At 38.2% G+C, this 25957-nt stretch overlaps 1 protein-coding gene and 1 pseudogene across 1 annotated transcript in view; both read right to left on the reverse strand.

Moving 5' to 3' along the window:
• Window positions 1-25957, reverse strand: part of CCDC138 (coiled-coil domain containing 138) — a 160299-nt gene that overhangs the window by 99319 nt on the left and 35023 nt on the right. The window contains exons 8-10 of the mRNA XM_034657263.1: window positions 14313-14390; window positions 14099-14206; window positions 8830-8994 (exon numbers count right to left, since the gene is read on the reverse strand). Coding sequence (XP_034513154.1) covers window positions 8830-8994; window positions 14099-14206; window positions 14313-14390 — 351 coding nt within the window. The remainder of the gene's footprint in view (window positions 1-8829; window positions 8995-14098; window positions 14207-14312; window positions 14391-25957) is intronic.
• LOC105234291 lies at window positions 11560-12975 on the reverse strand (annotated as a pseudogene).

Genomic DNA, 25957 nt, shown 5'->3' on the forward strand with positions numbered 1-25957 from the left:
TATCCAGCTCAACTCAGGGGACCGGCTGAAAAAGGTGTCCCCTACTCCTCCGCCATCTTAACCTCCCCTACAAATCACTCTTGAAAGACATTGAAGAAGACGCAAAAAGATGGAAAAATATTCCATGCTCATGGTTCGGAAGAATCAACATAGTTAAAATGTCCATGCTACCCAGAGCAATCTACACTTTCAATGCTCTCCCGATCAAAATACATGACATATTTCAATGAACTTGAACAAATAGTCCTTAAATTTGCATGGAACCAGAAAAGGCCCCGAATCCCCAAGGAACTGTTGAAAAGGAAAAACAAAGCTGGGGGAATCACAATGCCGGATTTCAAGCTATACTACAAAGCTGTGATCACAAAGACAGCATGGTACTGACACAAAAACAGACCCATAGACCAGTGGAACAGAATAGAGAACCCAGAAATGGACTCTCGGCTCTTTGGGCAACTAATCATTGATAAGCAGGAAAAAACATCTGGTGGAAAAAAGACAGTCTCTTCAATAAATGGTGCTGGGAAAATTGGACAGCTACATGCAAAAGAATGAAACTTGACCACTCTCTCACACCATACACAAAGATAAACTCCAAATGGATGAAAGACCTCAATGTGAGACAGGAATCCATCAAAATCCTAGAGGAGAGCATAGGCAGCAACCTCTACGACATCGGCCAAAGCAACCTTTTTTATGACACATCTCCAAAGGCAAGAGAAACAAAAGAAAAAATGAACTTGTGAGACTTCATCAAGATAAAAAACTTCTGTACAGCCAAGGAAACTGTTTAAAAAACTAAGAGGCAGCCCGCGGAATGGGAGAATATATTTGCAAGTGACACTACAGATAAAAGACTCTTATCCAAGATCCATAAAGAACGTCACAAACTCAATACACAAGAAACAAACAAATCATAAAATGGGCAGAAGATATGAACAGACACTTTTCCAATGAAGACATACAAATGGCTAACAGACACATGAAAAAATGTTCAAAATCATTAGCCATCAGGGAAATTCAAATCAAAACCACACTGAGATACCACCTTACGCCAGTTAGAATGGCAAAAATAGACAAGGCAAGAAACAACAATTGTTGGAGAGGATGTGGAGAAAGGGGATCCCTCCTACATTGTTGGTGGGAATGCAAGTTGGTACAGCCACTCTGGAAAACAGTGTGGAGGTCCCTTAGAAAGTTAAAAATTGAGCTACCCTATGACTCAGCCATTGCACTACTGGGTATTTACCCCAAAGATACAGACGTAGTGAAGATAAGGGCCACATGCACCCCAATGTTCATAGCAGCTTTGTCCACAATAGCTAAATTGTGGAAGGAGCCGAGATGCCCTTCAAAAATGATTGGATTAAGAAGTTGTGGTCCATATATACAATGGAATATTATTCAGCTATCAAAAAGAACGAGTTCTCAACATTTGCTACAACATGGACGGCACTGGAGGAGATAATGCTAAGTGAAATAGGTCAAGCAGAGAAAGACAATTATCATATTTTTTCTCTTATCTATGGAACATGAGAACTAGGAAGATTGGTAGGAGAAGAAAGGGATAAAGAAAGGGGGGGTAATCAGAAGGGGGAATGAAGCATGAGAGGCTATGGACTCTGAGAAACAAACTGTGGGCTTCCGAGGGGAGGGGGGTGGGGGAATGGGATAGCCTGGTGATGGGTAGTAAGGAGGGCACGTATAGCATGGTGCAACTGGGTGTTATATGCAACTAATGAATCATCGAACTTTACATCAAAAACCAGGGATGTACTGTATGGTGACTAACAATATAATAAAAAAAATTATAAAACAAAGAAAGAAAGAAGACAACAGGCCAACTGATGAAAAATTGCTCAACTTCAGTAATCATCAGGGAAATGCAAATCAAAGCTACAATGAGGTATTACCTCATACCTATTAGAATGGCTATTATCAAAGAGAAGAAATAACAAGTGTTGGCAAGGTGTGAAGAAAAGGGAACCTTCATATACTGCTGACGGGGATGTACAGCCACTATGGAAAAGAGTATGGAGATCCCTCAAAAATCAAAAATATAATTACCATATGGTCCAGTAATTCCACTACTAGGTGTTTACCCAAAGAATATAAAACATGTACTCAAAAAGATAGGTGCACCCTGTGTTTACTACAGCATTATTTACAACAGCCAAGATATGGAAGCAACCCAAGTGCCCATCGATAGGGGAACGAATAAAGAACATATGGTTATGTTAATATACAATGCAGTATTACCCAGCCATAAAAAAGAACGAGATCTTGGCATTTTCAACAACATGGATGGACCCTGAGGGGTCCATGTCATTTATATGATTTCATTTGTATGTGGAATCCAAAAACCAAACAAATAAAGGAATAAACAAATGAATGAACGAATGGACAGACCCTTATAAACAGAAAACAAACTTATGGTGATTGCCAGAAAGGAGGTGTGTTGGGGAATGGGTGAAGTAAATAAAAGGGATTAAGCGGTATAAACTTTCAGTTAGAAAATAAGTCACAGTGATGAAAACACAGTTTAGGGAATATAGTCAATAATACTGTAGTAACATATGGTGAAAGACAGTGACTACACTTATGGTGAGCACTGAGAAATATTATAGCACTCTTCGATCAATATGCTACACACCTAAAACTAATAACACTGTATGTTAATTATACTTAAAAAATACAAGTAACTATATAATCTATTTTAACACAAAAAAGAATTTTCTATACACACAAAACAGTTTTCACATATCTCCCATTAATGCTCAATCCACAAAAAAGTTATTTGAGCTCCTAAAACCTACAAAAGAAAAGGGAGGTCATGGAGAGGGAGTCAAGATAATATCCCCTGTCTCTGAGTATCTTCCACTTTAGTACAAAAAAGGAAAAAGACAAAAAAGAACACGGAGAACTATTACCTAGTGTCTAATTCTGTATAAGAAAAAACACTGGTTTTTTATAATAAATTTTGATTATGTCACTCAGCATACATACATCCCTATTTTTTTTTTTTAAGATTTTACTCATTTATTGACAGAGAGAGAGACAGCCAGTGAGGGAGGGAACACAAGCAGGCGGAGTGGGAGAGGAAGAAGCAGGCCCCCAGCGGAGGAGCCCGACATGGGGCCCAATCCCAGGACCCTGGGACCACGCCCCGAGCCGAAGGCAGACGCCCAAAAACTGAGCCACCCAGGCGCCCCCCCTTGTTTTTGATGTAATGTTCCATAATTCATTACTTGCGAATAACACCCAGTGCACCACGCAATACATGCCCTTAATACCCATCACTGGCCTATGCCAATCCCCCACCCTCAATCCCTCTGAAGCCCTCAGTTTGTTTCCCAATGTCCACAGTCTCCCATGGTTAATTCTCCCTTCTGTTTACCCCCCCTTCTTCTTCCCTTTCTTCTCCTACCGATCTTCCTACTTCTTATGTTCCATAAATGAGTGAAACCATATAATTGTCTTTCTCTGCTTGACTTTTTCACTTAGCATAATCTCCTCCAGTCCCGTCCATGCTGCTGCAACTGTTGTGAAATCGTTCTTTTCAATGGCTGAGTAATATTCCATTGTATATATGGAGCACATCTTCTTAATCCATTTGTCTGTTGAAGGGAAACTCAGCTCCTCCCACGATTTAGCAATTGTGGACAATGCTGCTATGAACGTTGGGGTGCATATGGCCCTTCTCTTCACTATATCTGTATCTTTGGGGTCAATACCCAGTAGTGCAATTGCTGGGTCATAGGGTAGTTCTATTTTTAACTTTTTGAGAGACCTCCACACTGTTTTCCAAAGTGGCTTTACCAACTTGCATTCACACCAACAGTGTAAGAGGGTTGCCCTTTCTCCACATCTTCTCCAACATTTGTTGTTTCCTGTCTTGTCAATTTTTGCCATTCTTTTTTTTATTAATATTTTTTATGTTAGTCTCCATATAGTACACCCCTAGTTTTTAATGTAAATTTCCATGAGTCATCACTTGCGTATAACACCCAGTGCACCATGCAATACGTGCCCTCCTTAATACCCATCACCAACCTAACCTATTCCCCCACCCACCTGGCATAAGGTGGTATCTCAAGGTGTTTTTGATTTGAATTTCCCTGACGGCTAATGATTTTGAACATTTTTTCATGTGTCTGTTAGCCATTTGTTTTGATTTGATTATTTGTTTCCCATGTACTGAGTTTGAGAAGTTCTTTGTAGATCTTGGATACCAATCTTTTATCTGTAGTGTCATTTGCAAATAGATCTTGGATACCAATCTTTTATCTGTAGTGTCATTTGCAAATATCTTCTCCCATTCCATGGGCTGCCTCTTAGTTTTCTTGACTGTTTCCTTGGCTATGCAGAAGCTTTTTATCTTGATGAAGTCATATAAGTTCATTTTTTCTTTTCTTTCTCTTGCCTTTGGAGACGTGTCATGAAAAAGTTGCTGTGTCCGATGTCTAAGAGGTTACAGCCTGTGTTCTCCTCTATGATTCTGATGGATTCCTGTCTCACATGGAGGTCTTTAATCCATTTGGAGTTTATCTTTGTGTATGGTGTGACAGAGTGGTCAAGTTTCATTCTTTTGCATATAGCTCTCCAATTTTCCCAGCACCATTTACTGAAAAGGCTTTTTTCCACTGGATGTTTTTTCCTGCTTTGTCAAAGATTAGTTGCCCAAAGAGCCGAGGGTCCATTTCTGGGTTCTATTCTGTCCCATTGGTCTATGTGTCTGTTTTTGTGCCAGTACCATGCTGTGATTGTGATCACAGCTTTGTAGTATAGCTTGAAATCCAGCAACATGATGCCCCCAGCTTTGTTTTTCCTTTTCAACAATTCCTTGGCGATTTGGGGCCTTTTCCGTTTCCACACAAATTTAAGGGCTATTTGTTCCAGTTCTTTAAAAAATGTCATGGTATTTTGATGGGGATGACACTAAAAGTGTAGATTGCTCTGGGTAGCATAGACATTTTAACTATGTTTATTCTTCCGATCCATGAGCATGGAATATTTTTCCAGCTTTTTGTGTCTTCAATGCCTTTCAAGAGTAATTGGTAGCTTCTTGAATATAGATCTTTACGTCTCTGGTTAAGTTAATTCCGAGATAACATATGATTTTTGGTGCTATTGTAAATGGGATGGATTCCCTAATTTCTCTTTCTTCAGTCTCGTTGTTCGTGTATAGAAATGCAACTGATTTCTGAGCACTGATTCTGTATCCCACCACATTACTGAATTGCTCTATAACTTCCAGTAGTTTGGGGGTGGAGTCCTTTGGGTTTTTCATATAGAGTATCTTGTCATTTGCGAAGAGAGACATTTTGACTTCTTCTTTGCCAATCTGGATACCTTTTATCCCTTTTTGTTGCCTGATTGCTGTTGCAAGGACTTCTAGTACTATGTTGAATGATAATGGCGAGAGTGGGCATCCTTGTCATGTTCCTCATCTTAAGGGAAAGGCTTCCAGCTTTTCCCCATAGAGAATGATATTTGCAGTAGGCATTTCATAGATAGTTTTTATGAAATTGAGGAATGTACCCTCTATCCCTACACTCTGAAGGGTTTTAGTCAGGAAAGGATGCTGTATTTTGTCAAATGCTTTTTCTGCATCAATTGAGAGGATCATATTGTTCTTGACTCTTTTCTTGTTGATATGATCTATCACACACTGATCAATTTCCAAATGTTGAACCACCCTTTTGCATCCCAGGGATGAATCCCACTTGGTCATAATGGATATTCCTTTTCATGTACTGCTGGATCCTATTAGTTAGGATCTTGTTGAGAATTTTGGCATCCATATTCATCAGGGATATCGGTCTGTAATTCTTTTTGATGGGGTCTTTGCCTGGTTTGGGGATTAAGGTAATATTGGCCTCATAGAATGAGTCTGGTAGTTTTCCTTCCGCTTCTGTTTTTTGAAACAGCTTCAGGAGAATAGGTATTATTTCTTCTTTGAATGTTTGGTAGAATTCCCCGTGGAATCCGTCAGGCCCTGGACTCTTGTTTTTGGGAAGGTTTTTGATCACTGCTTCAATTTCTTCATAATTAATCGGTCTGTTTAAAAAATCAATTTCTTCCTGTTTCAATCTTGGTAGTTTATAGGTTTCCAGGAAGGCATCCATCTCTTCCAGTTTGTTTATTTATTGGCATAAAGCTGTTGATAAAAGTTTCTAATGATCTTTCCTATTTCATTGGTGTTGGAAAAAACCCCGATTTTTAAAAAACCAATCATATTTTATTGTGAAACCCTTCAAAAGTGGAGCCATTAAAGGCAAGCCAAGACAAGGATGCTATCTACTATCATCTCTATTATCTACCTTATTCTGGAAGGACTGTAAAGCAATAGAAAATCCTGTCTTTTATATATATCAAGTTGCAAAATTGATGAGAAAATGGAATAAAATGTTTAACACTGAAAAGCAGACAGTGTTTTCATTATTTCTAAATAACTAAAACACAAGAAAAACATTTAATTATCAGAACTAATGATTTCACTTGAACTGTCCAGTTGCTAAAAATATAAAAATCTTCCGGGACGCCTGGGTAGCACAGTCGTTAGGCGTGTGCCTTCGGCTCAGGGTGTGATCCCGCCGTTGCGGGATCGAGTCCCACATTGGGCTCCTCCGCTGTGAGCCTGCTTCTTCCTCTCCCACTCCCCTGCTGTGTTCCCTCTCTCGCTGGCTGTCTCTCTGTCACATAAATAAATAAAATCTTTTAAAAAAAAATAAAATAAAATAGATGAAAAATAAAAATATAAAAATCTTCCAAATTCTATCACTATCCAATTTTAGAGAATGCAAAAAAATCAGTCATAATACCAAAAAAATTTCCAAACCTAGTAAAATAAAAAGGAAACATGCAAAATACACATGTATAAAATTATAAACTTCATTTAAGAACATGAAAAACTAATTATATAAAAGGAGGGATAGGAAAACTTATTATAAAGATACCAATTCTTAATCAATCTAGAAATTAAATGCAGTAATAATGAAATATAAAAAGCCTTTTAAAAATTAAATTGAGCATTTTAGACAATTCAAAATTTCTTGTAAGAATAAACAGAAATTCCCCTGCCCGTGCATATTAATCATATATTAAAGTCAAAATTAATCAGAACACTGAGGTAGTTGTACAGGAACATAGAGATCAATGGAACAGAGTAATGACTACAGAAATAGACACCACCTCATAAATACATTTCATATACAATATATATTTCACATACATTTCAAATCAATGGGTAAAACAGGAGTTGCTCCACAAGGACAACTTTTTTACCATTTAAAAAATGAAAGTGTATCTCCACTGTATTCTTTACACCAAACTCTATCATAGATGAATTAAATATTTCAAAGATAACCATAAAAAAATAAAAAGCCTGGAAACATAAAAAATACAAAGTTAAAGATTTTGCAAATGTTGGGGCAAGAGAAGTGTATTTTGCGGTGGTATGATGCAGTGGTAGAAATAAAAGAAAGTATATGAGTTTACATAAAAATGTAAAACTTTTATATAACATAGAATAGTACTATGGAATCTCCAGGCACAGTGAACAAACAAAAAATAATCTTGAAAAAGAACAAAGCTGAAGGTCTCACACTTCCTGATTTCAAACTGCTATAAAGCTACAGTAATTAAAATAAAATGGTATTCGCAGAGAGAGAGAGACACAGACCAATGGAACAGAGACAGCCCAGAAATAAGACCTCAGATACATGATGAAATGATGTTTGTCAAGAGTGCCAATATCACTCAATGGGGAAAAAGATGGTAGCTTCAATAAATGGTGCTGGGAAAACTGGATATCCACAAGTGAAAAATGAAGTTAGACCCTTACCCTGTACCAGAGACAAAAAACTGTAAACTAAAAATGAAGCAAAGTCTTAAATATAACTAAAACTAAACTAATATCTAGGAGCATTACTTGGCTTATGGCCCTTTTACTCCCATCTTCAAAGCCAACAAGCATGGGCTGAGTCTCTGACCTGTTTTTCTGCTGCTTTGGTGAAAAGCTCACAGGATTACCGGGCCACCCAGACAATCCCGGTCAATCTCTAGTGGAAACTCAGCTAAGATTAGCAGCCGTAATTCACTTCTGCCACGGAACGTAACATATGGGGATTAGGATACAAAATTTTGAAGCCCATTATTGTGCCAAGCAGAAAAGGCATTTAGAAGAAACATTTTAGGTAAGGATGAAAACTGGAAATAATTCTCTAAAATGGAATCCTGGCCAATATTTAATAATTATGAAATTATTTCTAAAAACATTAAACCAAACAACTTTAGATGTCTACTCTTCAAAGTTTTAATATATTTCCTATAGAACATAATTGTCAACCTCTAATGACCACATATACTAACTAGAAATCATGAGTACCAATAACCAAATTAATGTCTGTAACTTAAGGAAATGGTCACTTTTTTTGTTAATGAGAAGCCCCTCGCAAATAGATTTTTTATCCCTTCATGACAAAAAACAAAACAAAATTATTTTAGTGGAATTTGAATCCTAAAATGGTGTGTTTTCAGGAATTGTTCGTATCACTGATCATCTGCCTATCTAGTATAAAATTATTTTTGCCATTTTTAGAGCAAGTTCTTAACTTCTAGTCTCTATTTTTAAAAAGAAATTCCCATTATAAGAAAAATAAAAGTATGAATTAATTTTAATTAAGTCTGGAATGAATCTTTTTAAAACTACTGGTATGGTCAATTCTCTATCAAAAATACTTTCAATACTTTTTTCTCTTGTAACACATACAACAGGCTTATAGTTTTAATCTTCATGAGTCATATAGATCAAACCAAAAAACAAACCTTTATACACCTCTCCTGAATATCATTTCTCTGAGAAGCAAATCTGAGTAGCGGCTTTTCACCATCCATTCCAGATTCTTCGCTTTTTATTTTACTAAGGTGATGATCTGAAATCCAGTCCATGAAGACAGTTAAAAGTTCATAAACTTGTGCATTAAGTGGTACCTACAGGTAAAAAATTAAAACAAGCATTTATTTCCATTCACAACTTCATAAAATTTCAAGAGCAAGCTTTAAATTTGGGGATTAAAGAATAATTTACCTGAAGGTCACTAATATATGTACTGAATGAAAAAGCATCCCCCAAAAAAGGAAATTCCCAAGCATCTCCAATTAACATGAGAAGTATGTTAAATAATGGCTGAGAGAAGGAGAGAAAACCCATCTTAAAAAGGAAATTGAGGAACGGCTGGGCGGCTCAGTCGGTTAGGCATCCAACTCTTGATCTCAGCTTAGGTCTCGTTCCTCAGGGTCGTGAGTTCAAGCCCCGCACTGGGCTCCATGCAGAGCACGGAGCCTACGGGGGGCGGGAGGGGGAAGAAGACTGAGGGGCACCTGGGTGGTTCAGTCCATTAAGTATCTGGCTTTAGCTCAGGTCATGATCCCAGGGCCCTGGGATGAAGTCCTCGATCGGGCTCCCTGCTCAGCGGAGAGCCTGCTTCTCCTTCTGCCTGCCACACACCTTGTTTATGCTCTTTCTGTCTCTAACAAATTATATTTATATTAATTATATATATACTATATATATAAAATTATAACAAATACCTTAATTAAAAAAGGAAATTGAAAGAACTGAGCTGTACTACCAAAAAAGAAAATTCTTTACCCAAGTTTCATAACTTAGAAAAGGTTTTACTTTTCTGGCCTTAACTCAGGAGCATAAACCTAACACTAACCATGAAACTAAAATAACCATGGAACTAAAAGATTTTAACAAGTTTAAAGGTTTAGAAAGTTAAACAACTTCTACCATGGAACTTCGTATATTCTTCTTGCCAAAAAAAGTCATTTCCTTCTTTTTCTTTATAACATTCTATAAACAGAATATGAAACATTTCCTGGAAATCCTGTTCTCTCAGAGTCTATCAATATGGGAGGTGATGAATAAAAAAAAAAGTCATAAACATGTATAAATTCAATTACACTGATTTTAGTATTCCTTCAAATAACTTTTAGTCAATTTCATTCTACATTTATCACATCTACCTTAAACAGGGAACTATGCTAGACTTAGATTCTAAGAAATCTGAAGACAGAACTACAAAAGCAAATAAACAAAAGGTAACATTAAACAGAAAGCAATCCACGAAATCAAAATGAGATGATTAAAAACAGAGTTGTATTATTCTAAACAAGGATAATTTTTTAAATTTTTAATTTAAATTCAATTTAATTAACATATACTATATTATTAGTTTCAGAGCTAGAATTCAGTGATTCATCAGTTGTACACAACACCTAGTTGTATACACCCAGTTAATTCAAGTGCCCTTCTTAATGCCCATCACCCAGTTACCCCATTTCCCCACCCACCTCCTCTCCAGCAACCCTCAGTTTGTTCTCTAGTTACAAGTCTTTTACCGTTTGCCTCCCTCTCTGTTTTCCTCTTATTTTACTTTCCTTCCCTTCCCCTATGTTCATCTGTTCCATTTCTTAAATTATACCTATGAGTGAAATCATATGGTATCTGTCTTCCTCTGACTTTACTTATTTTGCTTAGCATAATACCCTCTCATTCCACCCACATCATTGCACATGGCAAGATTTCATCCTTTCTGATGGCTGAATAATATTCCATTGTATATATATACCACCCCTTCTTTATCCGTTCATCTGTTGATGGACATTTGGGCTCTTTCCATTGTTTGCCTATTGTGGACATTGCTGCTGTAAACATTGGGGTGCATGTGCCCCTTCAGATCACTATTTTTGCATCCTTTGGATAAATACCTAATATTGCAATTGCTGCATCATAGGATAGCTCTACTTTTAACTTTTTGAGGAAACTCCATACTGTTTTCCAGAGTGGCTGCACCAGCTTGCTTTCCCACCAGCAGTGTAAGAGGGTTCCCCTTTCTCTGTATCCTCAACCAACATCCATTATTTCCTGAGTTGTTCATTTTAGCCCTTCTGACTGGCGTGAGGTGGTGTCTCATTGTGGTTTTGATTTGTATTTCCCTGATGCCCAGTGATGTTGAGCCATTTTTCATGTGTCTGATGGCCATTTGTATGACTTCTTTGGAGAAATGTCTGTTCATGTCTTCTGCCCATTTCTTGGCTTGATTATTTGTGTTTTGGGTGTTGCGTTTGATAAGTTCTTTCTAGATTTGGACAGTAGCCCTTTATCTGATATGCCATTTGCAGATATCTTCTCCCATTCTGTCAGCTGTCTTTTGGTTTTGTTGACTATTTCCTTTGCTGTGCAAAAAATTCCAATAGCTCATTTTTCCTTTGTTTCCCTTGCCTCTGGAGACGTGTCTAGCAAGAAGCTTCTGCGGCCAAGGTCTAAGAGGTTACCACCTGTGTTCTCCTCCAGAATTTTGATGGATTCCTGTCTCACATTTAGGTCTTTCATCCATTTTGAGTTTATTTTTGTGTATGGTGTAAGAAAGTGGTCCAGTTTCATTCTTCTGCATGTGGCTGTCCAATTTTCCCCACACCATTTGTTGAAGAGACTGTGTTTTTTCCGTTGGCTATCCTTTCCTGCTTTGTTGAAGATTAGCTGGCCAGAGAGTTGAGGGTCCATTTCTGGGTTCTCTGTTCTGTTCCATTGATCTATGCATCTGTTTTTATGCCAGTATCATACTGTCTTGTATATTTGCAACTTTGTAAATGTAGCTTGAAGTCTGGAATTGTGATGCCTCCAGCTTTGGTTTTCTTTTTCCACATTCCTTTGGCCATTCAGGGTTTTCTTCTGGTTCCATACAAATTGTAGGATTGTTCTGAACAGAGGTAATTTTAACCTGTTTTCTTCAAATAGAAACTTTAGATGATAACTTTAATCATCTTAAGTACTAAGTATAAAAGCATCTCCTTTAACAAAACATAGAAGGTTGTATGACAGGAAGAAGGTGAGGGTGAGGGTGAGGGTAGTGAAATATTTTCATTTTCAAACACAAAAAAATTTCTGTACATGTGTGTTACCTGGCAGAGGCACTGGCAGGCCAAAGCTGGCCCTATTTGTACAAGAAAGCACAGGTCCAGGCCAGGAGAGAAGGTAAGGGCTTGGAGCCCTCAGGAAAGATGTGTAGGTTGGTGTTGAAGCCCTTGCTGTGGTCCCCTCCACCCACCTAGAAGGAGAACCTGAGGGCCTGGACCAGCATGATGGTATGGATGTGGTTACTCTCCCTGTACATGGCCTCTACCTCCTGGTATCAGAACTCCCTGACACAGTCTGCCCATTCTCAGTGAAGGGCTCTGAGAACCTGCTCTCACAATACAAGTAGCCTGAGGTGAGTAGCTGCAGAGACTAACAGGAAGTCCAAGGTCCTCTGGTTGTTAAAGGAGGAAAGCAGGCTGGCTACTGAGGTATGCTTCTCCATCTGCTCAATCAGGTCTGTAAACGTGGTGTGGAAGTCTTCAAACTGCGAACTCAGTGAAGCTCTGGGACACCAGGTCCTCTTTAATCTTGGCAGACACAGGCTTGAATTGCTAAAACTCCTTGCCTACATCCAGCAGCACCTCCAGGTGTGAGCATCCAAAAGCTCAACAGAGGAGTTCACGTAAAGCCTGGTCTTGCAGATGTATAAGAACTTTTGGTGAACGTGCTCGATCTTCTGTTTACGGGTATCATCCTCAGCATACTCCCTGTACAGGATGGAGAGCTTCAATAGCTCCAAGAACAAAAGGTTCTGCACAGCAATCTTTTGTTGAATTTGGTCCTGCTGAGCCATGATATCTTTACGTTGACCAGCCAAATAGTTTAAACCTTCAGAGTCACACTGCCCAATGGAGGCTCCTGATTTTGCTACTGAGATTCCTCTACAACTATCTTTAAATGATGCCATATTCCCACTTTATGAAAAGAACTAGAGGATTTATCAAAATTATTAACAGCCCACTAGTCACCCACTGAAAAGGTCAAAATGAAAAAGTGAAAACACCAAACGTTGGCATAGTTGTGGAGTAACCACAACATTCAAACATTGCTAGTAGGAGTATAAAATGGTATAACTGCTTTGGGAAACCGGCAGTTTCACAAAAAGTCAAATATCTATGACCCAGAAATTCCAGTATTGGTTTTATTTCCAAGGGGAATGAAAACATCTGTCCATTAAAAGCCTGTACACAAGCATTCTTAGCAGCTTTATTCATAATAGACAAAAAGTAGAAATAGCCCAGGTGTCTATTAAAAGAAGAATGGATAAATAAATTGTGATATATTCATACAGTGGAATACTACCGAGCAATACAGTGGAACAAACTACTAACACAACCAATGTTATGATGAGCAAAATAAGACTTAACCAAATGAGTGCACACCTACTGACTGAAGTTCTAAAACAGGCAAAATTCATTTATGGTGATAGAAATCAGATTAACAGCTACTTCTTGCAGGGAAGAACTAAGAAGCGACACAAGGGAACTTTTTAAGGTGATGGAAATGTTCCATATCTAGTTGCAGGTTACATGAGTATAGGTATTTGTCAAAACTGACTAAGCTATATACTTAACAATCTCTGCATTATATTAATGTATGTAATTTATACCTCAAAGTAAAAAAATCCTTAGGAAAAAATAAATAAATAAAGGCCATTCAGGCATGGATTGCAGTCTTGACAGAAAACATTAAAAGCTTGGTATCTTAAAAGACAATGAATAATAAAGCTCCTATTAAGCTTAAGGTCTGTGCCTGAAACACTGCTGAAATATTTTGTTTTGCTTTTGTAAATAAAAGCATATTAGAAATATTATACAGGGGGCACCTGGGTGGCACAGCGGTTAAGCGTCTGCCTTTGGCTCAGGGCGTGATCCCGGCATTGTAGGATCGAGCCCCACATCAGGCTCTTCTGCTATGAGCCTGCTTCTTCCTCTCCCACTCCCCCTGCTTGCTGTTAAAGAGCAAGCTCCCTCTCGCTGGCTGTCTCTATCTCTGTTAAATAAATAAATAAAATCTTTAAAAAAAAAAAAATATTATACAGATATTTCTCTGTAAAGGAATTATGATGGTGATCCTTTCATACCAAAATGATGTTTACCAAAAACAGATTTAAGAACAAAGAGAAAATGTCTTTGTTTCCTATTGGAGAAATTTTCAGTCGTATCATACCTTGTGAGTTTTTGAGACTGGTACTTTTTCTTGTTTTAAACTTTTCATTTCATTAGCAGCATGAGAATTTCCTTTCAATCTCTGTATCGTCATAAATTCATACTTCCTCTGCAATAGTACATATCCATGAATTAAAACACAATTGTATTAAAGGTGAGAAAATCCAAAGGCAATCATTTAAAATTCACTTGTGTCAAAACAGCAGGCAACGTACCTGTAAATTATCTAAACGAGCTTGAACTCTCTTAGCCTGAATCTCCATCTTCTTGTTTTCTTCACTTACTTCATTTAACTAAAGAGAGAAAATATTAAATATTTCAATATAAAACTTAAGCTGATTTCATACTAAAGGTTTTGCAAATATCTAGTCTGTATAACCAATGTAACAAAACAGAGGTAGCATTCATAATTTAAAAAGATCACTGCTCATGCTAATTAGAATTATCATGGAAATAATTTTGAAATGTATAGTTAATCACTATGATACACACCTGAAACTAAGAGATTATTGTACATCAATTATACTTCAATAAAGAAATAAAAATTTTTTAATTAAAAAAATGATAGTTAAAATCATTTGTCCTAAAGTACTTACAGTATCTAAGTTTACTTCATTCTATAAAAATTTTGCAAGGCCCCTGACATCTTACAAGTATATGTTTTAATGGGAAATTTCTTTTAATCGAACTTTTTATGTATGTACAGAAAAGTGTACAAATCATTAAGCATGCAATGTAATTAATTATTGAAATTGGATTAAATATATAAATTTGGGAAGAACTGACATGTTTACAAATATTGAGTCTTCATATCAATGAACATAACAGAGCCTTCAATTTACTTAGGTCTTATTTATTTTAATAATGTTTTGTACTTTTCAGTACATGTGTTACATACATCTTTCTTTTAAATTTATTCCTGGATAGCTAATGCCTTTTGATGCTATTATCTGTGATATCTGTCAATAAATGACATTATCTGATTACTGCTGGTATATAAAAATACATTTGACTTTTGTATATTGAACTTACATCCAAAGATTCTCCTACATTAGCTTTATTCTGCTAACTTGTCTGTATATTCGTTTGGATACCTGTGTATACAGTTACATAACCATGTTATCACTAGATAATTCTTATTTCTTCTTTTCTGATCCTTATTTTCTATTTTTTTCTCCCTATCGCACCAACTAGGACTCTCAGTACTGTGTTCAGTAGAAACAGCAACAGTGAGTACCCTTGCTTTCTTCTGATTTCAGAGGAAAAACATTTCAATAACTTAAGTATGATTTTGTTGTTGTTGTTTTTTTGTAGATACTTCATCAAAATTAAGTTTTCTTTTATTACTATTATCATGAGTTAGTGTTGAATTTTATTATCAATAGAAATAATACGATTTTTCTTTTATCAGATAATGTGTTCATTTTCAGATGATAAACCATGATTTCCAAATGATAAACTTTGTATTCCTGTACTAAATCCACTTATATTATTTTTATGTATTGCCAGATTCAATGTGCTAATATCTAAATTTTTTGCATCTATATTCACGCAACTGGTTTGAATTTTTATTTCCTTTTAACAATCTTACACATTTAGTTTCAAGGTTATGCTGGCCTCACACAACAAGAAGGAGAGTTTTTTCTCTTTTTCTATTTATATTTAAGGTATGTAATGTTTCCTCCTTAAAAGATAATCATAAGGGGTGCCTGCATGGCTCAGTCAGTTAAGCATCTGCCTTTGGTTCAGGTCATGATCCCTGGGTCCTGGGATCGAGGCCCGCATTGGGCTTCCTGCACAGTGGGAGTCTGCTTCTCCTTCTTGCTCTCTCTCTTCCCCTCCCTTGCTCTCAGTCATATAAATAAATAAAATCTTAAAAAAAAAAAAAAAGAAGATAGTCATAAGTCTTACTGCTCCTTCTCTGAAGGTAAAGTGTCTTATTTTTCTGATCACTTTTAAATTTTTATCTTTATCTAATGTTTTCAGCAGTCTTAAAACAATGTTCCTATGTATGATTTCCTTAACATTTATTCTGTTTAGGCTTAACATAATTTCTTGAATCTGTAAGTTGGCATATTGTTTTTACAAGTTTTGGATAATACATGGCCATTTCTCTTCACATATTTTGATTCTACCCTATAAACTCTTTTTGAACTCTCATGTTAAAAATTTTAACTAAACATATCTCTTTTATAAATTTGTTTATTCTTCCTCCAATGCTTTTATTTCAAAACTTTTTAGGAAATGATCTTCCAGTTCATTAATCCTGTCTTCAGCTGTATCTCATGTGCTATTAAACCCATTCAATGGAGTTCTGAAATTCAATTAGTGTATTTTTTAGTTTTGGAATTTCATTTTAATTCCTTTTTATAAATTCTGCTTCTCCAATGAAGTTCTCAACCTTTTTTTCTACTTTCTTAAACATATTAATCATTGTTTTAAAGTCAGTGCCTACTAACTCTAATCCCTGGATCACTGCCAGGTATATTCTATATTGAATTATGTGATTCTGTCTTTTTATAATTTTTATTTAAGTTTTAGTTAGTTAACATACAGTGCAATATTGGTTTCATGAATAGAATTCAGAGATTCATGCGATTCTATCTTTTAATGTAATGATTAATTTTGTATAGAATGACAACGAAAATTTATAAATTTTGTACACAATTATTTTCTTTAAGAGAGGGCTCATTCGGGGCGCCTGGGTGGCACAGCGGTTAAGCGTCTGCCTTTGGCTCAGGGCGTGATCCCGGCATTGTAGGATCGAGCCCCACATCAGGCTCTTCTGCTATGAGCCTGCTTCTTCCTCTCCCACTCCCCCTGCTTGTGTTCCCTCTCTCGCTGGCTGTCTCTATCTCGGTCAAATAAATAAATAAAATCTTTAAAAAAAAAAAAAGAGAGGGCTCATTCTTTCCTTTGCTAGATACTCAAAATGGGAACTGATCACCTTACTCTAAACAGGAACTGAGATCAGTTAAGACCATAATTCAGCTTAAGGAGGGTTCGATATATCTCTAATTTGCCTCCTCCTAGGGTGCAACCCCGATCCTTTCAACTGAGCCTATGGTATTCACAGGGACTCTCTAGCCTGATAAGTCCTGAATATTAATCCTTGACTCCTCAGTGTGGCAAGACTTAATGGGAACTGTTTTATTATTATTATCATTATTGTTATTATTGCAGACTTATTTATGTCCAATGCTACCGCAAATTAATTACTATGCAAGTCAGTCACAGAAATAACTTACCATTTTATTTAGCAATTTTGAAACACAGTTGAGCTTTGAACCATGCAGGGGTGATGGTCACCAACCCCTGGGCAATTAAAAAATCCACATAAAACTTCTGACGCCCCAAAACACTTTACTAGTAGCTTACTGTGACAAGGGGCCTTAATGATAACATAAATAGTCAATTAACACATATTTTTATGTTATATGTATCATATACAATGTTCTTATAATAAAGTAAGCTAGAGAAAACAAAATGTTATTAGGAAAATCATAAGGAGAGACATTCCAAGATGGTGGAGAAATAGGAGACCTTACTTTTGTCTGGTCCCAGGAATTCAGCTAAGAGAGCTATCACATCATTCTGAACTCCTATGAACTGAACCAGAGCTCTAAAAGAATCCAATTTTACAAATAGAAAAGCGACCACTTTCTGCAAGGTAGGAGGTGTGGAGAAGTGAATCCTAGGCGATATACTGGAAGATAAACCGCGAGAGTAGGGAGCAGTGGAAAGCCGGCTACCAGAAAGTAATATAGCAGTGGAATGCAAAATCAGAACCTTTAGAAGTCTGCTCTGGTGCTGGACGTCCCTGCCTGAAAGGTACTCAGGTGGCCAAGCAGGGAGGAACCCTAGGTGGGACAGTGTGTTCTCAGGATCCCAGGGGTCACAGAAAGAATGGGGGACCTGAGTGCAGCAGAGTTCCAGCACTGGAGTGGGAAACCAGGCTTCAATCAGCGAGCGCAGGAGTGGGCTTTCACAACAGTGCTGTTATAAACCACAAATCGCAGAACGGCTGGGCAACCGCTCTCTGAGCAGGGCACCAGCAAGTGGCAGAACCACAGCAAGACCACCCTCCCTCACCAGAAGGAATGGTGCGGTAGGAGTCTGCAGGGTTTAGAGACTCGAAGCAGGGTCACATGCCTAAAACAGAAATGCTCAGTCATGGGCTAGGTGAGCACGAAGTGCAGATGGAGACCAGGGACGCAGGAAAGATTGACTGTTTCTCCCCAATGGCACACTGAGCAGTGGGGGGCGAGAACTTTCAGCTCTGGGGCTGGAGATTGGGGGGCTGCTATTTCCATTCTCAACCTCTAAAACAGCTCAAAAAGCCTTCAGGGAACAAAAGACACAGACAGCAATCTGGGGCCCATTACGTAGCCTGACTCCTGGCATGGGGCGGTGCAGTTCCTCCTGGGGCAAACACACCTGAGAATCAGCACAACAGGATCCTCCCCCAGAAGATCAGGAAGAACAACCAGCTAAGACCAAGTTTACCAATCACAAAGAACTGCAAAACTCCATGGGGTGACTGGGTGGCTAAGTCGTTAAGCGTCCGTCTTTGGCTCAGGTCATGATCCCAGGGTCCTGGGATCGAACCCCACATCAGGCTCCCTTCTTAGCAGGAAGCCTGCCTTTCCTCTCCCACTCTCCCTGTTTGTGTTTCCTCTCTCACTGTCTCTCTGTCAAATAAATAAAAATCTAAAAAAAAAAAAAAAAAAAACTGCAGTGCTAGGGGAAAACAGTATATGGAATTTATGGTTTTTTTCTCATGATTCAGTCTTCCAAATTTATTATTTCTTTTCCCCTTCCTTTTCAACCAATTATTTATTTTGTCAACTTTAAGTCGTTGTTAATTTTCATTTTTACAGATACATTCTATCCTTTCATTGTATTTAATTTTATTTTTGTATATATCTAAGTTTTTCTTTTTTTACAATTGTGGGATCTAGGCTTTTTTTTTTAAGATTTTACTTATGTATTTGTCAGAGAGAGAGAGAAAAAGGGAGAGAGGGAGCATAAGCAGGGGGAGCAGCAAGCAGAGGGAAAAGCAGGCTCCCTGCTGAGCAAGGAGCCTGATGGGGGACTCAAATCGAGGACCCCATGACCTGAGCCAAAGGCAGATGTTTAACCATCTGAGCCACCTAGGTGTCCCGGGATCTAGTTTTAAACAAACAGAGCAAAATACACATAGGATCCAATGTATTGCTCTGTTCTGTTCACCTGTTTGATTATATTCTCTTTCTCTCTTATTTATTTATTTATTTTTGGTTTATTTATTTATTTATGGTTTCAGGGCTCTCCTGATTTGCTTAGTGTATATTTATCTGGGGTCATTGTTGCCATTTAAGTACTTCATTCTCTCATTCATCTATTCTTCTCCGGACAGAATAACAAGATGGGAGGAGGGGAGCTGGCGGAGGAGAAGGGGACCCTATTTCAACCGTTGCCCTGAATCAAGATGAATATCTACCAGACCATCCTGAACACCCACAAAATGAGCCTGAGACATAAGAAGATTCATCTGGATCTCTACAAACAGAACATCTCTGGCGCTGGGTATTGAGGTATGAAACGGGGAGCTGAGAGTTTGCACGCATATGTCGGAAGATAAACAGAAGGGGGAGGAAGCCACCGAGCTCGTGCACCAGTAAGGCAGAAGCCTCCCATGCTGGGGAGCAGACCGGACTCTCAGTCCGATAGCCATGGGGAAACCAGACTGAAACCAGTGCATGGGAGTGTGCTCATGAACCGGGGGCGGCCAGCAGTTTTAGAAAGACAAAGGGCAGAGACGTGCTGGCCCTGGGAGCGAGGACTGGGAGAGCAGCTGTGGGGTGCACAACCTGGGACAGGTTTTTAGCAGCACAAACAGAAATGGAGTCAGAGTGCCCTGGTGAACTCAACGAAGAGCAGACTGCGATCTCTCTGTTCTGAGACAGAGACCTGGATACGGTCACTGCTGCTCTGACTTTCAGAAGAGACACTGAAAGCTGCCAGGGAAAGCCACCAGAGAACAAAAGCATGGAAAAACCAGTTCTCACTGTGCCCATCCCTCCCCCTCCACGGGGTGCAGGGCAACTCTACCCAAACAGGGTTGCCTGAGTATCAGGGGGGTAGGCCCCTCTACCAGAAGGCAGGCTGAAAAAACAAGCAGCCCACATCCCTAAGGTCCCTATAAAACAAGCGCATCTTGCTTGGGTCCTGGTCAATAATTCGGGCTCTATACCTCCCTGCAACGAAATGAGAACGAATCTGGCAGAAATTAAGAATTCTATGAATGAAATGCAGTCTAAACTGGATGCTCTAAGGGCCAGGGTAAACAAGGCAGAAGAACGAATTAATGAGTTAGAGGATGAGATGATAGAAAAGAAGGAAAGAGAAGAGAATGGGTAAAGAAACTCCATTTTCAAGAAAAAAAGGCTACAGGAGATTACTGACTCAATGAAACGTTCCAGTTTCAGAATCATCTGCATCCCCAAGGGGGTGCAGAAAGAGACAGGTCTAGAAGAGATATGTGAGCAAATTGTAGCTGAGAACTTCCCTAATCTGGGGAAGGAAACAAGCATTTGTGTCCAAGAGGCGGAGAGTCCCCTCCAATATCAACGAGAACAGACCAACACCATGACATATAATAGTACAATTTGCAAATCTTAGCTCCAAGGAAACAATCTTGAAAGCAGTTTAAGGGGGAAGAGATTCCTCACCAACAGAGGGAAGAACATCAGAATAACATCAGACCTCTCTACAGAGACCAGGCAAGCCAGAAAAAGCTGGCAAGACATATTCAGAGCACTAAGTGAGAAGAACATGCAGCCAAGGATTCTTTATCCAGCAAGGCTGTCATTCAGAATGGATGGAGAGACAAGGACGTTGCAAGGTGCACAGAAACTGAAAGAATATGTGACCACCAAGCCAGCCCTACAAGAAATATTAAGGGGGATTCTATAAAAGTAGAAAGATGCCAAGAGTGATACAGAACAGAAATTTATAGAGACAATATATAGAAACAAGGACTTCACAAGGCAGGATGACATCATTAAAGTCATATCTCTCAATAATCACTCTCAAAGTGAATGGCTTAAATGCTCCCATAAAACGCCCCAGGGTCACAGACTGGATAAAAAGCATGACCCATCCATAAGCTGTCTACAAGAGACTCATTTTGGACCTAAAGATACATCCAGACTGAAAGTGAAGGGATGGAGAACCATTTTTCATGCCAACAGACCTCAAAAGAAAGCTGGGGTAGCAATTCTCATACCAGACAAAGTAGATTTTAAGCTAAAGACTGTAGTTAGAGATACAGAAGGATACTATATTATTTTTGAAGGGTGTATCCACCAAAAGGATCTAACAGTTATAAGTATCAATGCCCCCAAGAGGGGGACAAGCTAACTACACAAGCCAATTCTTAATCAGAATAAAGAGACATAAAGATAATAATACATTAATAGTAGGGGACCTCAAGACTCCACTCTCAGCAATAGACAGATCACCTAAGCAGAAAATCAACAAAGAAACAAGAGCTTTGAATGACACACAGGAACCAGATGGACCTCATAGATATATACAGAACACTACACCCTAGAACAACAGCATACTCATTCTTTTCGAATACACATGGAACTTTCTCTAGAATAGACCATATACTGGGATAATAATACATTAATAGTAGGGGACCTCAAGACTCCACTCTCAGCAATAGACAGATCACCTAAGCAGAAAATCAACAAAGAAACAAGAGCTTTGAATGACACACAGGAACCAGATGGACCTCATAGATATATACAGACCTGCTTAAGAATGATTGGGTAAACCAGGAAATTAAAGAAGAACTTAAGCAATTTATGGAAACCAATGAGAATGAAAACACATTGGTCCAAAACCTATCGGACACTGCAAAGGCAGTCCTAAGGGGAAACTACATAGCCACCCTAGCCTCACTCAAAAGAACAGAGCAATCTAAAATATAGTCCTTATACTCTCACCTTAAACAGATGGAGATGGAACAGAAGAACAGGCCTAAGCCATGCACGAAAAGACATCTGATTAAGATTAGAGCAGAGATCAATGAATTAGAAACCAGGAGCACAGTAGAGCAGATCAACAAAACTAGAAGCTGGTTCTCTGAAAGAATTAATAAGATCGATAAGCGACTGGCCAGACTTATTCAAAAGAATAGAGAAAGGACTCAAATTAATAAAATTATGAATGAAAGGGGAGAGATCACGACTAACACCAAGGAAATAGAAACAATCATTAGAAACTATTATCAGCAACTATATGCCAATAAATTAATCAACCTGGAAGAGATGGATGCCTTCCTGGAAACCTATAAACTACCAAGACTGAAACAGGAAGAAACTGATTATCTAAATAGACCGATTAACTGTAAAGAGATTGAATTAGTGATCAAAAACCTCCCAAAAAACAAGACTCCAGGACCTGATGGATTCCCTGGGGAATTCTACCAAACATTCAAAGAAGAAATAGCACCTATTCTCCTGGAGCTGTTTCAAAAACAGTATTAGAATAACTAAGATTACAGAAGAAGAGGAAAGGTGGGGCAGAGGGTATACTTGAGCAAATTATACCTGAGAACTTCCCTAATCTGGGGAAGGAAACAGGCATTCAATTCCAGGAGGCATAGAGAAAACCCCTCAAAATCATTAAAAATAGGTCAACACCCCGAAATATAATAGTGAAGCTTGCAAATCTCAGAGACAAAGAGAAAATCCTGAAAGCACCTCAGGACAAGAGGTTGGCAACCTATAAGGGAGAAACATTAGATTGGCAGCAGACCTATCCAGAGACCTCCCAGGCCAGAAAGGACTGGCAAGGCATATCCAGGGTGCTAAGTGAGAAAAATACCACCCCAGAATACTTCACCAACAAGGCTGTCATTCAAAATAGGAGATAAAAAGCTTCTAGAACAAACAGAAACTAAAAGAATCTGTGATCACTGAACCAGCCCTGCAAGAAATATTAAAGGGTATCCTTTAAGCAAAGAGAGTGTCCAAAAGTAACAAAGACCAGAAAGGAACGAGACAATATACAAAAAACAGTGACTGTACAGGTAATGCAATAGGAATAAATTCAAATTTTTCAATAGTTATTCTGAATGTAAAAGGGCCAAATGCCCCAATCAAAAGACACAGGGTATCAGACTGGATAAAAAAGCAAGACCAGGGAGAATGGGTGGCTCGGTCAGTTGAGAATCTGCCTTCAGCTCGGGTCATGATCCCGGGACCCTGGGATCAAGCCCCACTTTGGGCTCCCTGCTCAGTGGGGAGCTGCTTCTCCTTCTCCTCCTGCCTACCACTCCCCTACTTGTGCTCTCTCTGTCAAATAAATAAATAAAATCTTTAAAAAAAATCTTTAAAAAGCAAGACCCATCAATATGCTGTCTGCAAGAGGCTCATTTCAGACCCAAAGACACCTCCAGATTGAAAATGAGGGGGTGAAGAACGATTTATTATGCTAATGGACATCGAAAGAAAGCTGGGGTAGCAATCCTTATATTGTACAAATCAGATTTTAAAACAAAGACTGTAATAAAAGTTTAAGAGGGACACTATATCATAATTAAAGGGTCTACCCAACAAGAAGATCTAACAACTGCAAATATTTATGCTGCTAACTTGGGAACAGCCAAATATATAAACCAATTAATAACAAAATTAAAGAAACACATTGATAATAATACAATAATAGTGGGGACTTTAACACTTCACTCATGCAATGGAGAGATCATTTAAGCAGAAGATCAACAAGGAAACAAGGGCTTTAAATGATACACTGGACCAGATGAACTTCACAGATATATTCAGATCATTCCATCCTAGAGCAACAGAATAAACATTCTTCTCTCAAATGCACATGGAACATTCTCCAGAACAGATCATAAACGGGGTCACAAATCAGGTCTCAACCAGTACAAAAAGACTGGGATTATTCCCTGCATATTTTCAGACCACAATGCTGTGAAACTGGAACTCAATCAAGAGAGGAAATTTGGAAAGAACGCGAATACGTGGAAGTTAAAGAGCATCCTACTAAAGAATGAATGGATCAACCAGGAAATTAAAGAAGAATTAAAATTCATGGAAACAAACGAAAATGAAAACACAATTGTTCAAAACCTTCGGGAGGCAGCAAAGGTGGTCCTAAGAGGGAAAATGCAAGTCATTCTCAAGAAACAACAAAAGTCTCAAATACACAACCTAAACATAGACCTAAAGGGCCTAGAGAAAGAACAGCAAAGAAACCCTAAATGCAGCAGGAGAAGTGAATTAATAATGATTAGAGCGGAAATCAATGAAATAGAAACCAAAAGAACACTAGAACAGATCAATGAAACTAGGTGCTGATAATTTGAAAGAATTAGTAAGAGTGACAAACCCCTGACCAAACTCATCAAAAAGAAAAGTAAAGGACCCAAATAAATAAAATAATGAATGAGGAGCAATCACAACCAACACCAAAGAAATACAAACAATTATAAGAACATATTGTGAGCAACTATATGCCAACAAATTAAATGAAATGGATGCATTTCTAGAAATGTATAAACTACCAAGGCTGAACCAGGAAGAAATAGAAAACCTGAACAGACCCATAACCAGCAAGGAAATTGAAGCAGTAATCAAAAATAACCCCAAAAACAGGAGTTCAGGGCCAGATGGCTTCCCAGGGATAGTCTATCAAACATTTAAAGAAAAACTAATACCTATTCTTCTGAAGCTGTTTCAAAAAATAGAAATGGAAGGAAAACTTCTAAACTCTTTCTATGAGGCCAGCATTACCTTGATCCCCAAACCAGACCCCACCAGAAAGAATCACAGACCAATATCCCTGATGAACATGGATGCCAAAATTCTCACCAAGATAACAGCCAATAGGATCCAATTGTACTAAAAGGATTATTCACCAGGACCAGGTGGGATTTATTCCTGGGCTACAAGGGTGGTTCAACATCTGCAAATCAATCAATGCAATACACTATATTAATAAAAGAAAGGACAAGAACCATACGATCCTCTCAATAGATGCAGAAAAAGCATTTGAAAAACTACAGCATCCTCTCTTGATTAAAACTCTCCACAGTGTACGGATAGAAGGAACATAACTCAATATTATAAAAGCCATCTACAAAAGTCCACAGCCAATATCATTCTCAATGGGTAAAAACTGAGAGCTTTTCTCCTCAGGTCAGGAACACGGCAGGGATGTCTACCATCACCACTGTTGTTCAACACAGTATTAGAAGTCCTAGCCTCAGCAATCAGACAACAAAAAGAAATAAAACGCGTCTAAATTGGCAAAGAAGAAGTCAAACTCTTACTCTTCGCGGATGACATAACACTCTATGTGGAAAACCCAAAGACTCCACACCAAGATTGTTAGAACTTATACAGGAATTCAGCAACGTGGCAGGATATAAACTCAATGTACAGAAGTCAGCTGCATTTCTATACACTAACAATGAGACAGAAGAAAGAGAAATTAAGGAGTCAATCCCATTTACAATTGCACCGAAAACGGTAAGATACCTAGGAATAAATCTAACCAAAGAGGCAAAGGATCTGTACTCAGAAAACTATAGAACACTCATGAAAGAAATTGAGGACAACGTAAATGGAAAAATGTTCTATGCTCATGGACTAGAAGAACAAATATTGTTAAAATGTCTATGCTACCTAGAGAAATCTATACATTCAATGCAATCCCTATCAAAATACCATCAACTTTTTTCACAGAGCTGGAAGAAATAATCCTACAGTTTGTATGGAACCAGAAGAAAACCCTGAATGGCCAAAGGAATGTGGAAAAAGAAAACCAAAGCTGGAGG

This window comes from Ailuropoda melanoleuca, chromosome 4 (assembly GCF_002007445.2).
Source record: "Ailuropoda melanoleuca isolate Jingjing chromosome 4, ASM200744v2, whole genome shotgun sequence".
NCBI classification, from domain to species: Eukaryota; Metazoa; Chordata; class Mammalia; order Carnivora; family Ursidae; genus Ailuropoda; species Ailuropoda melanoleuca.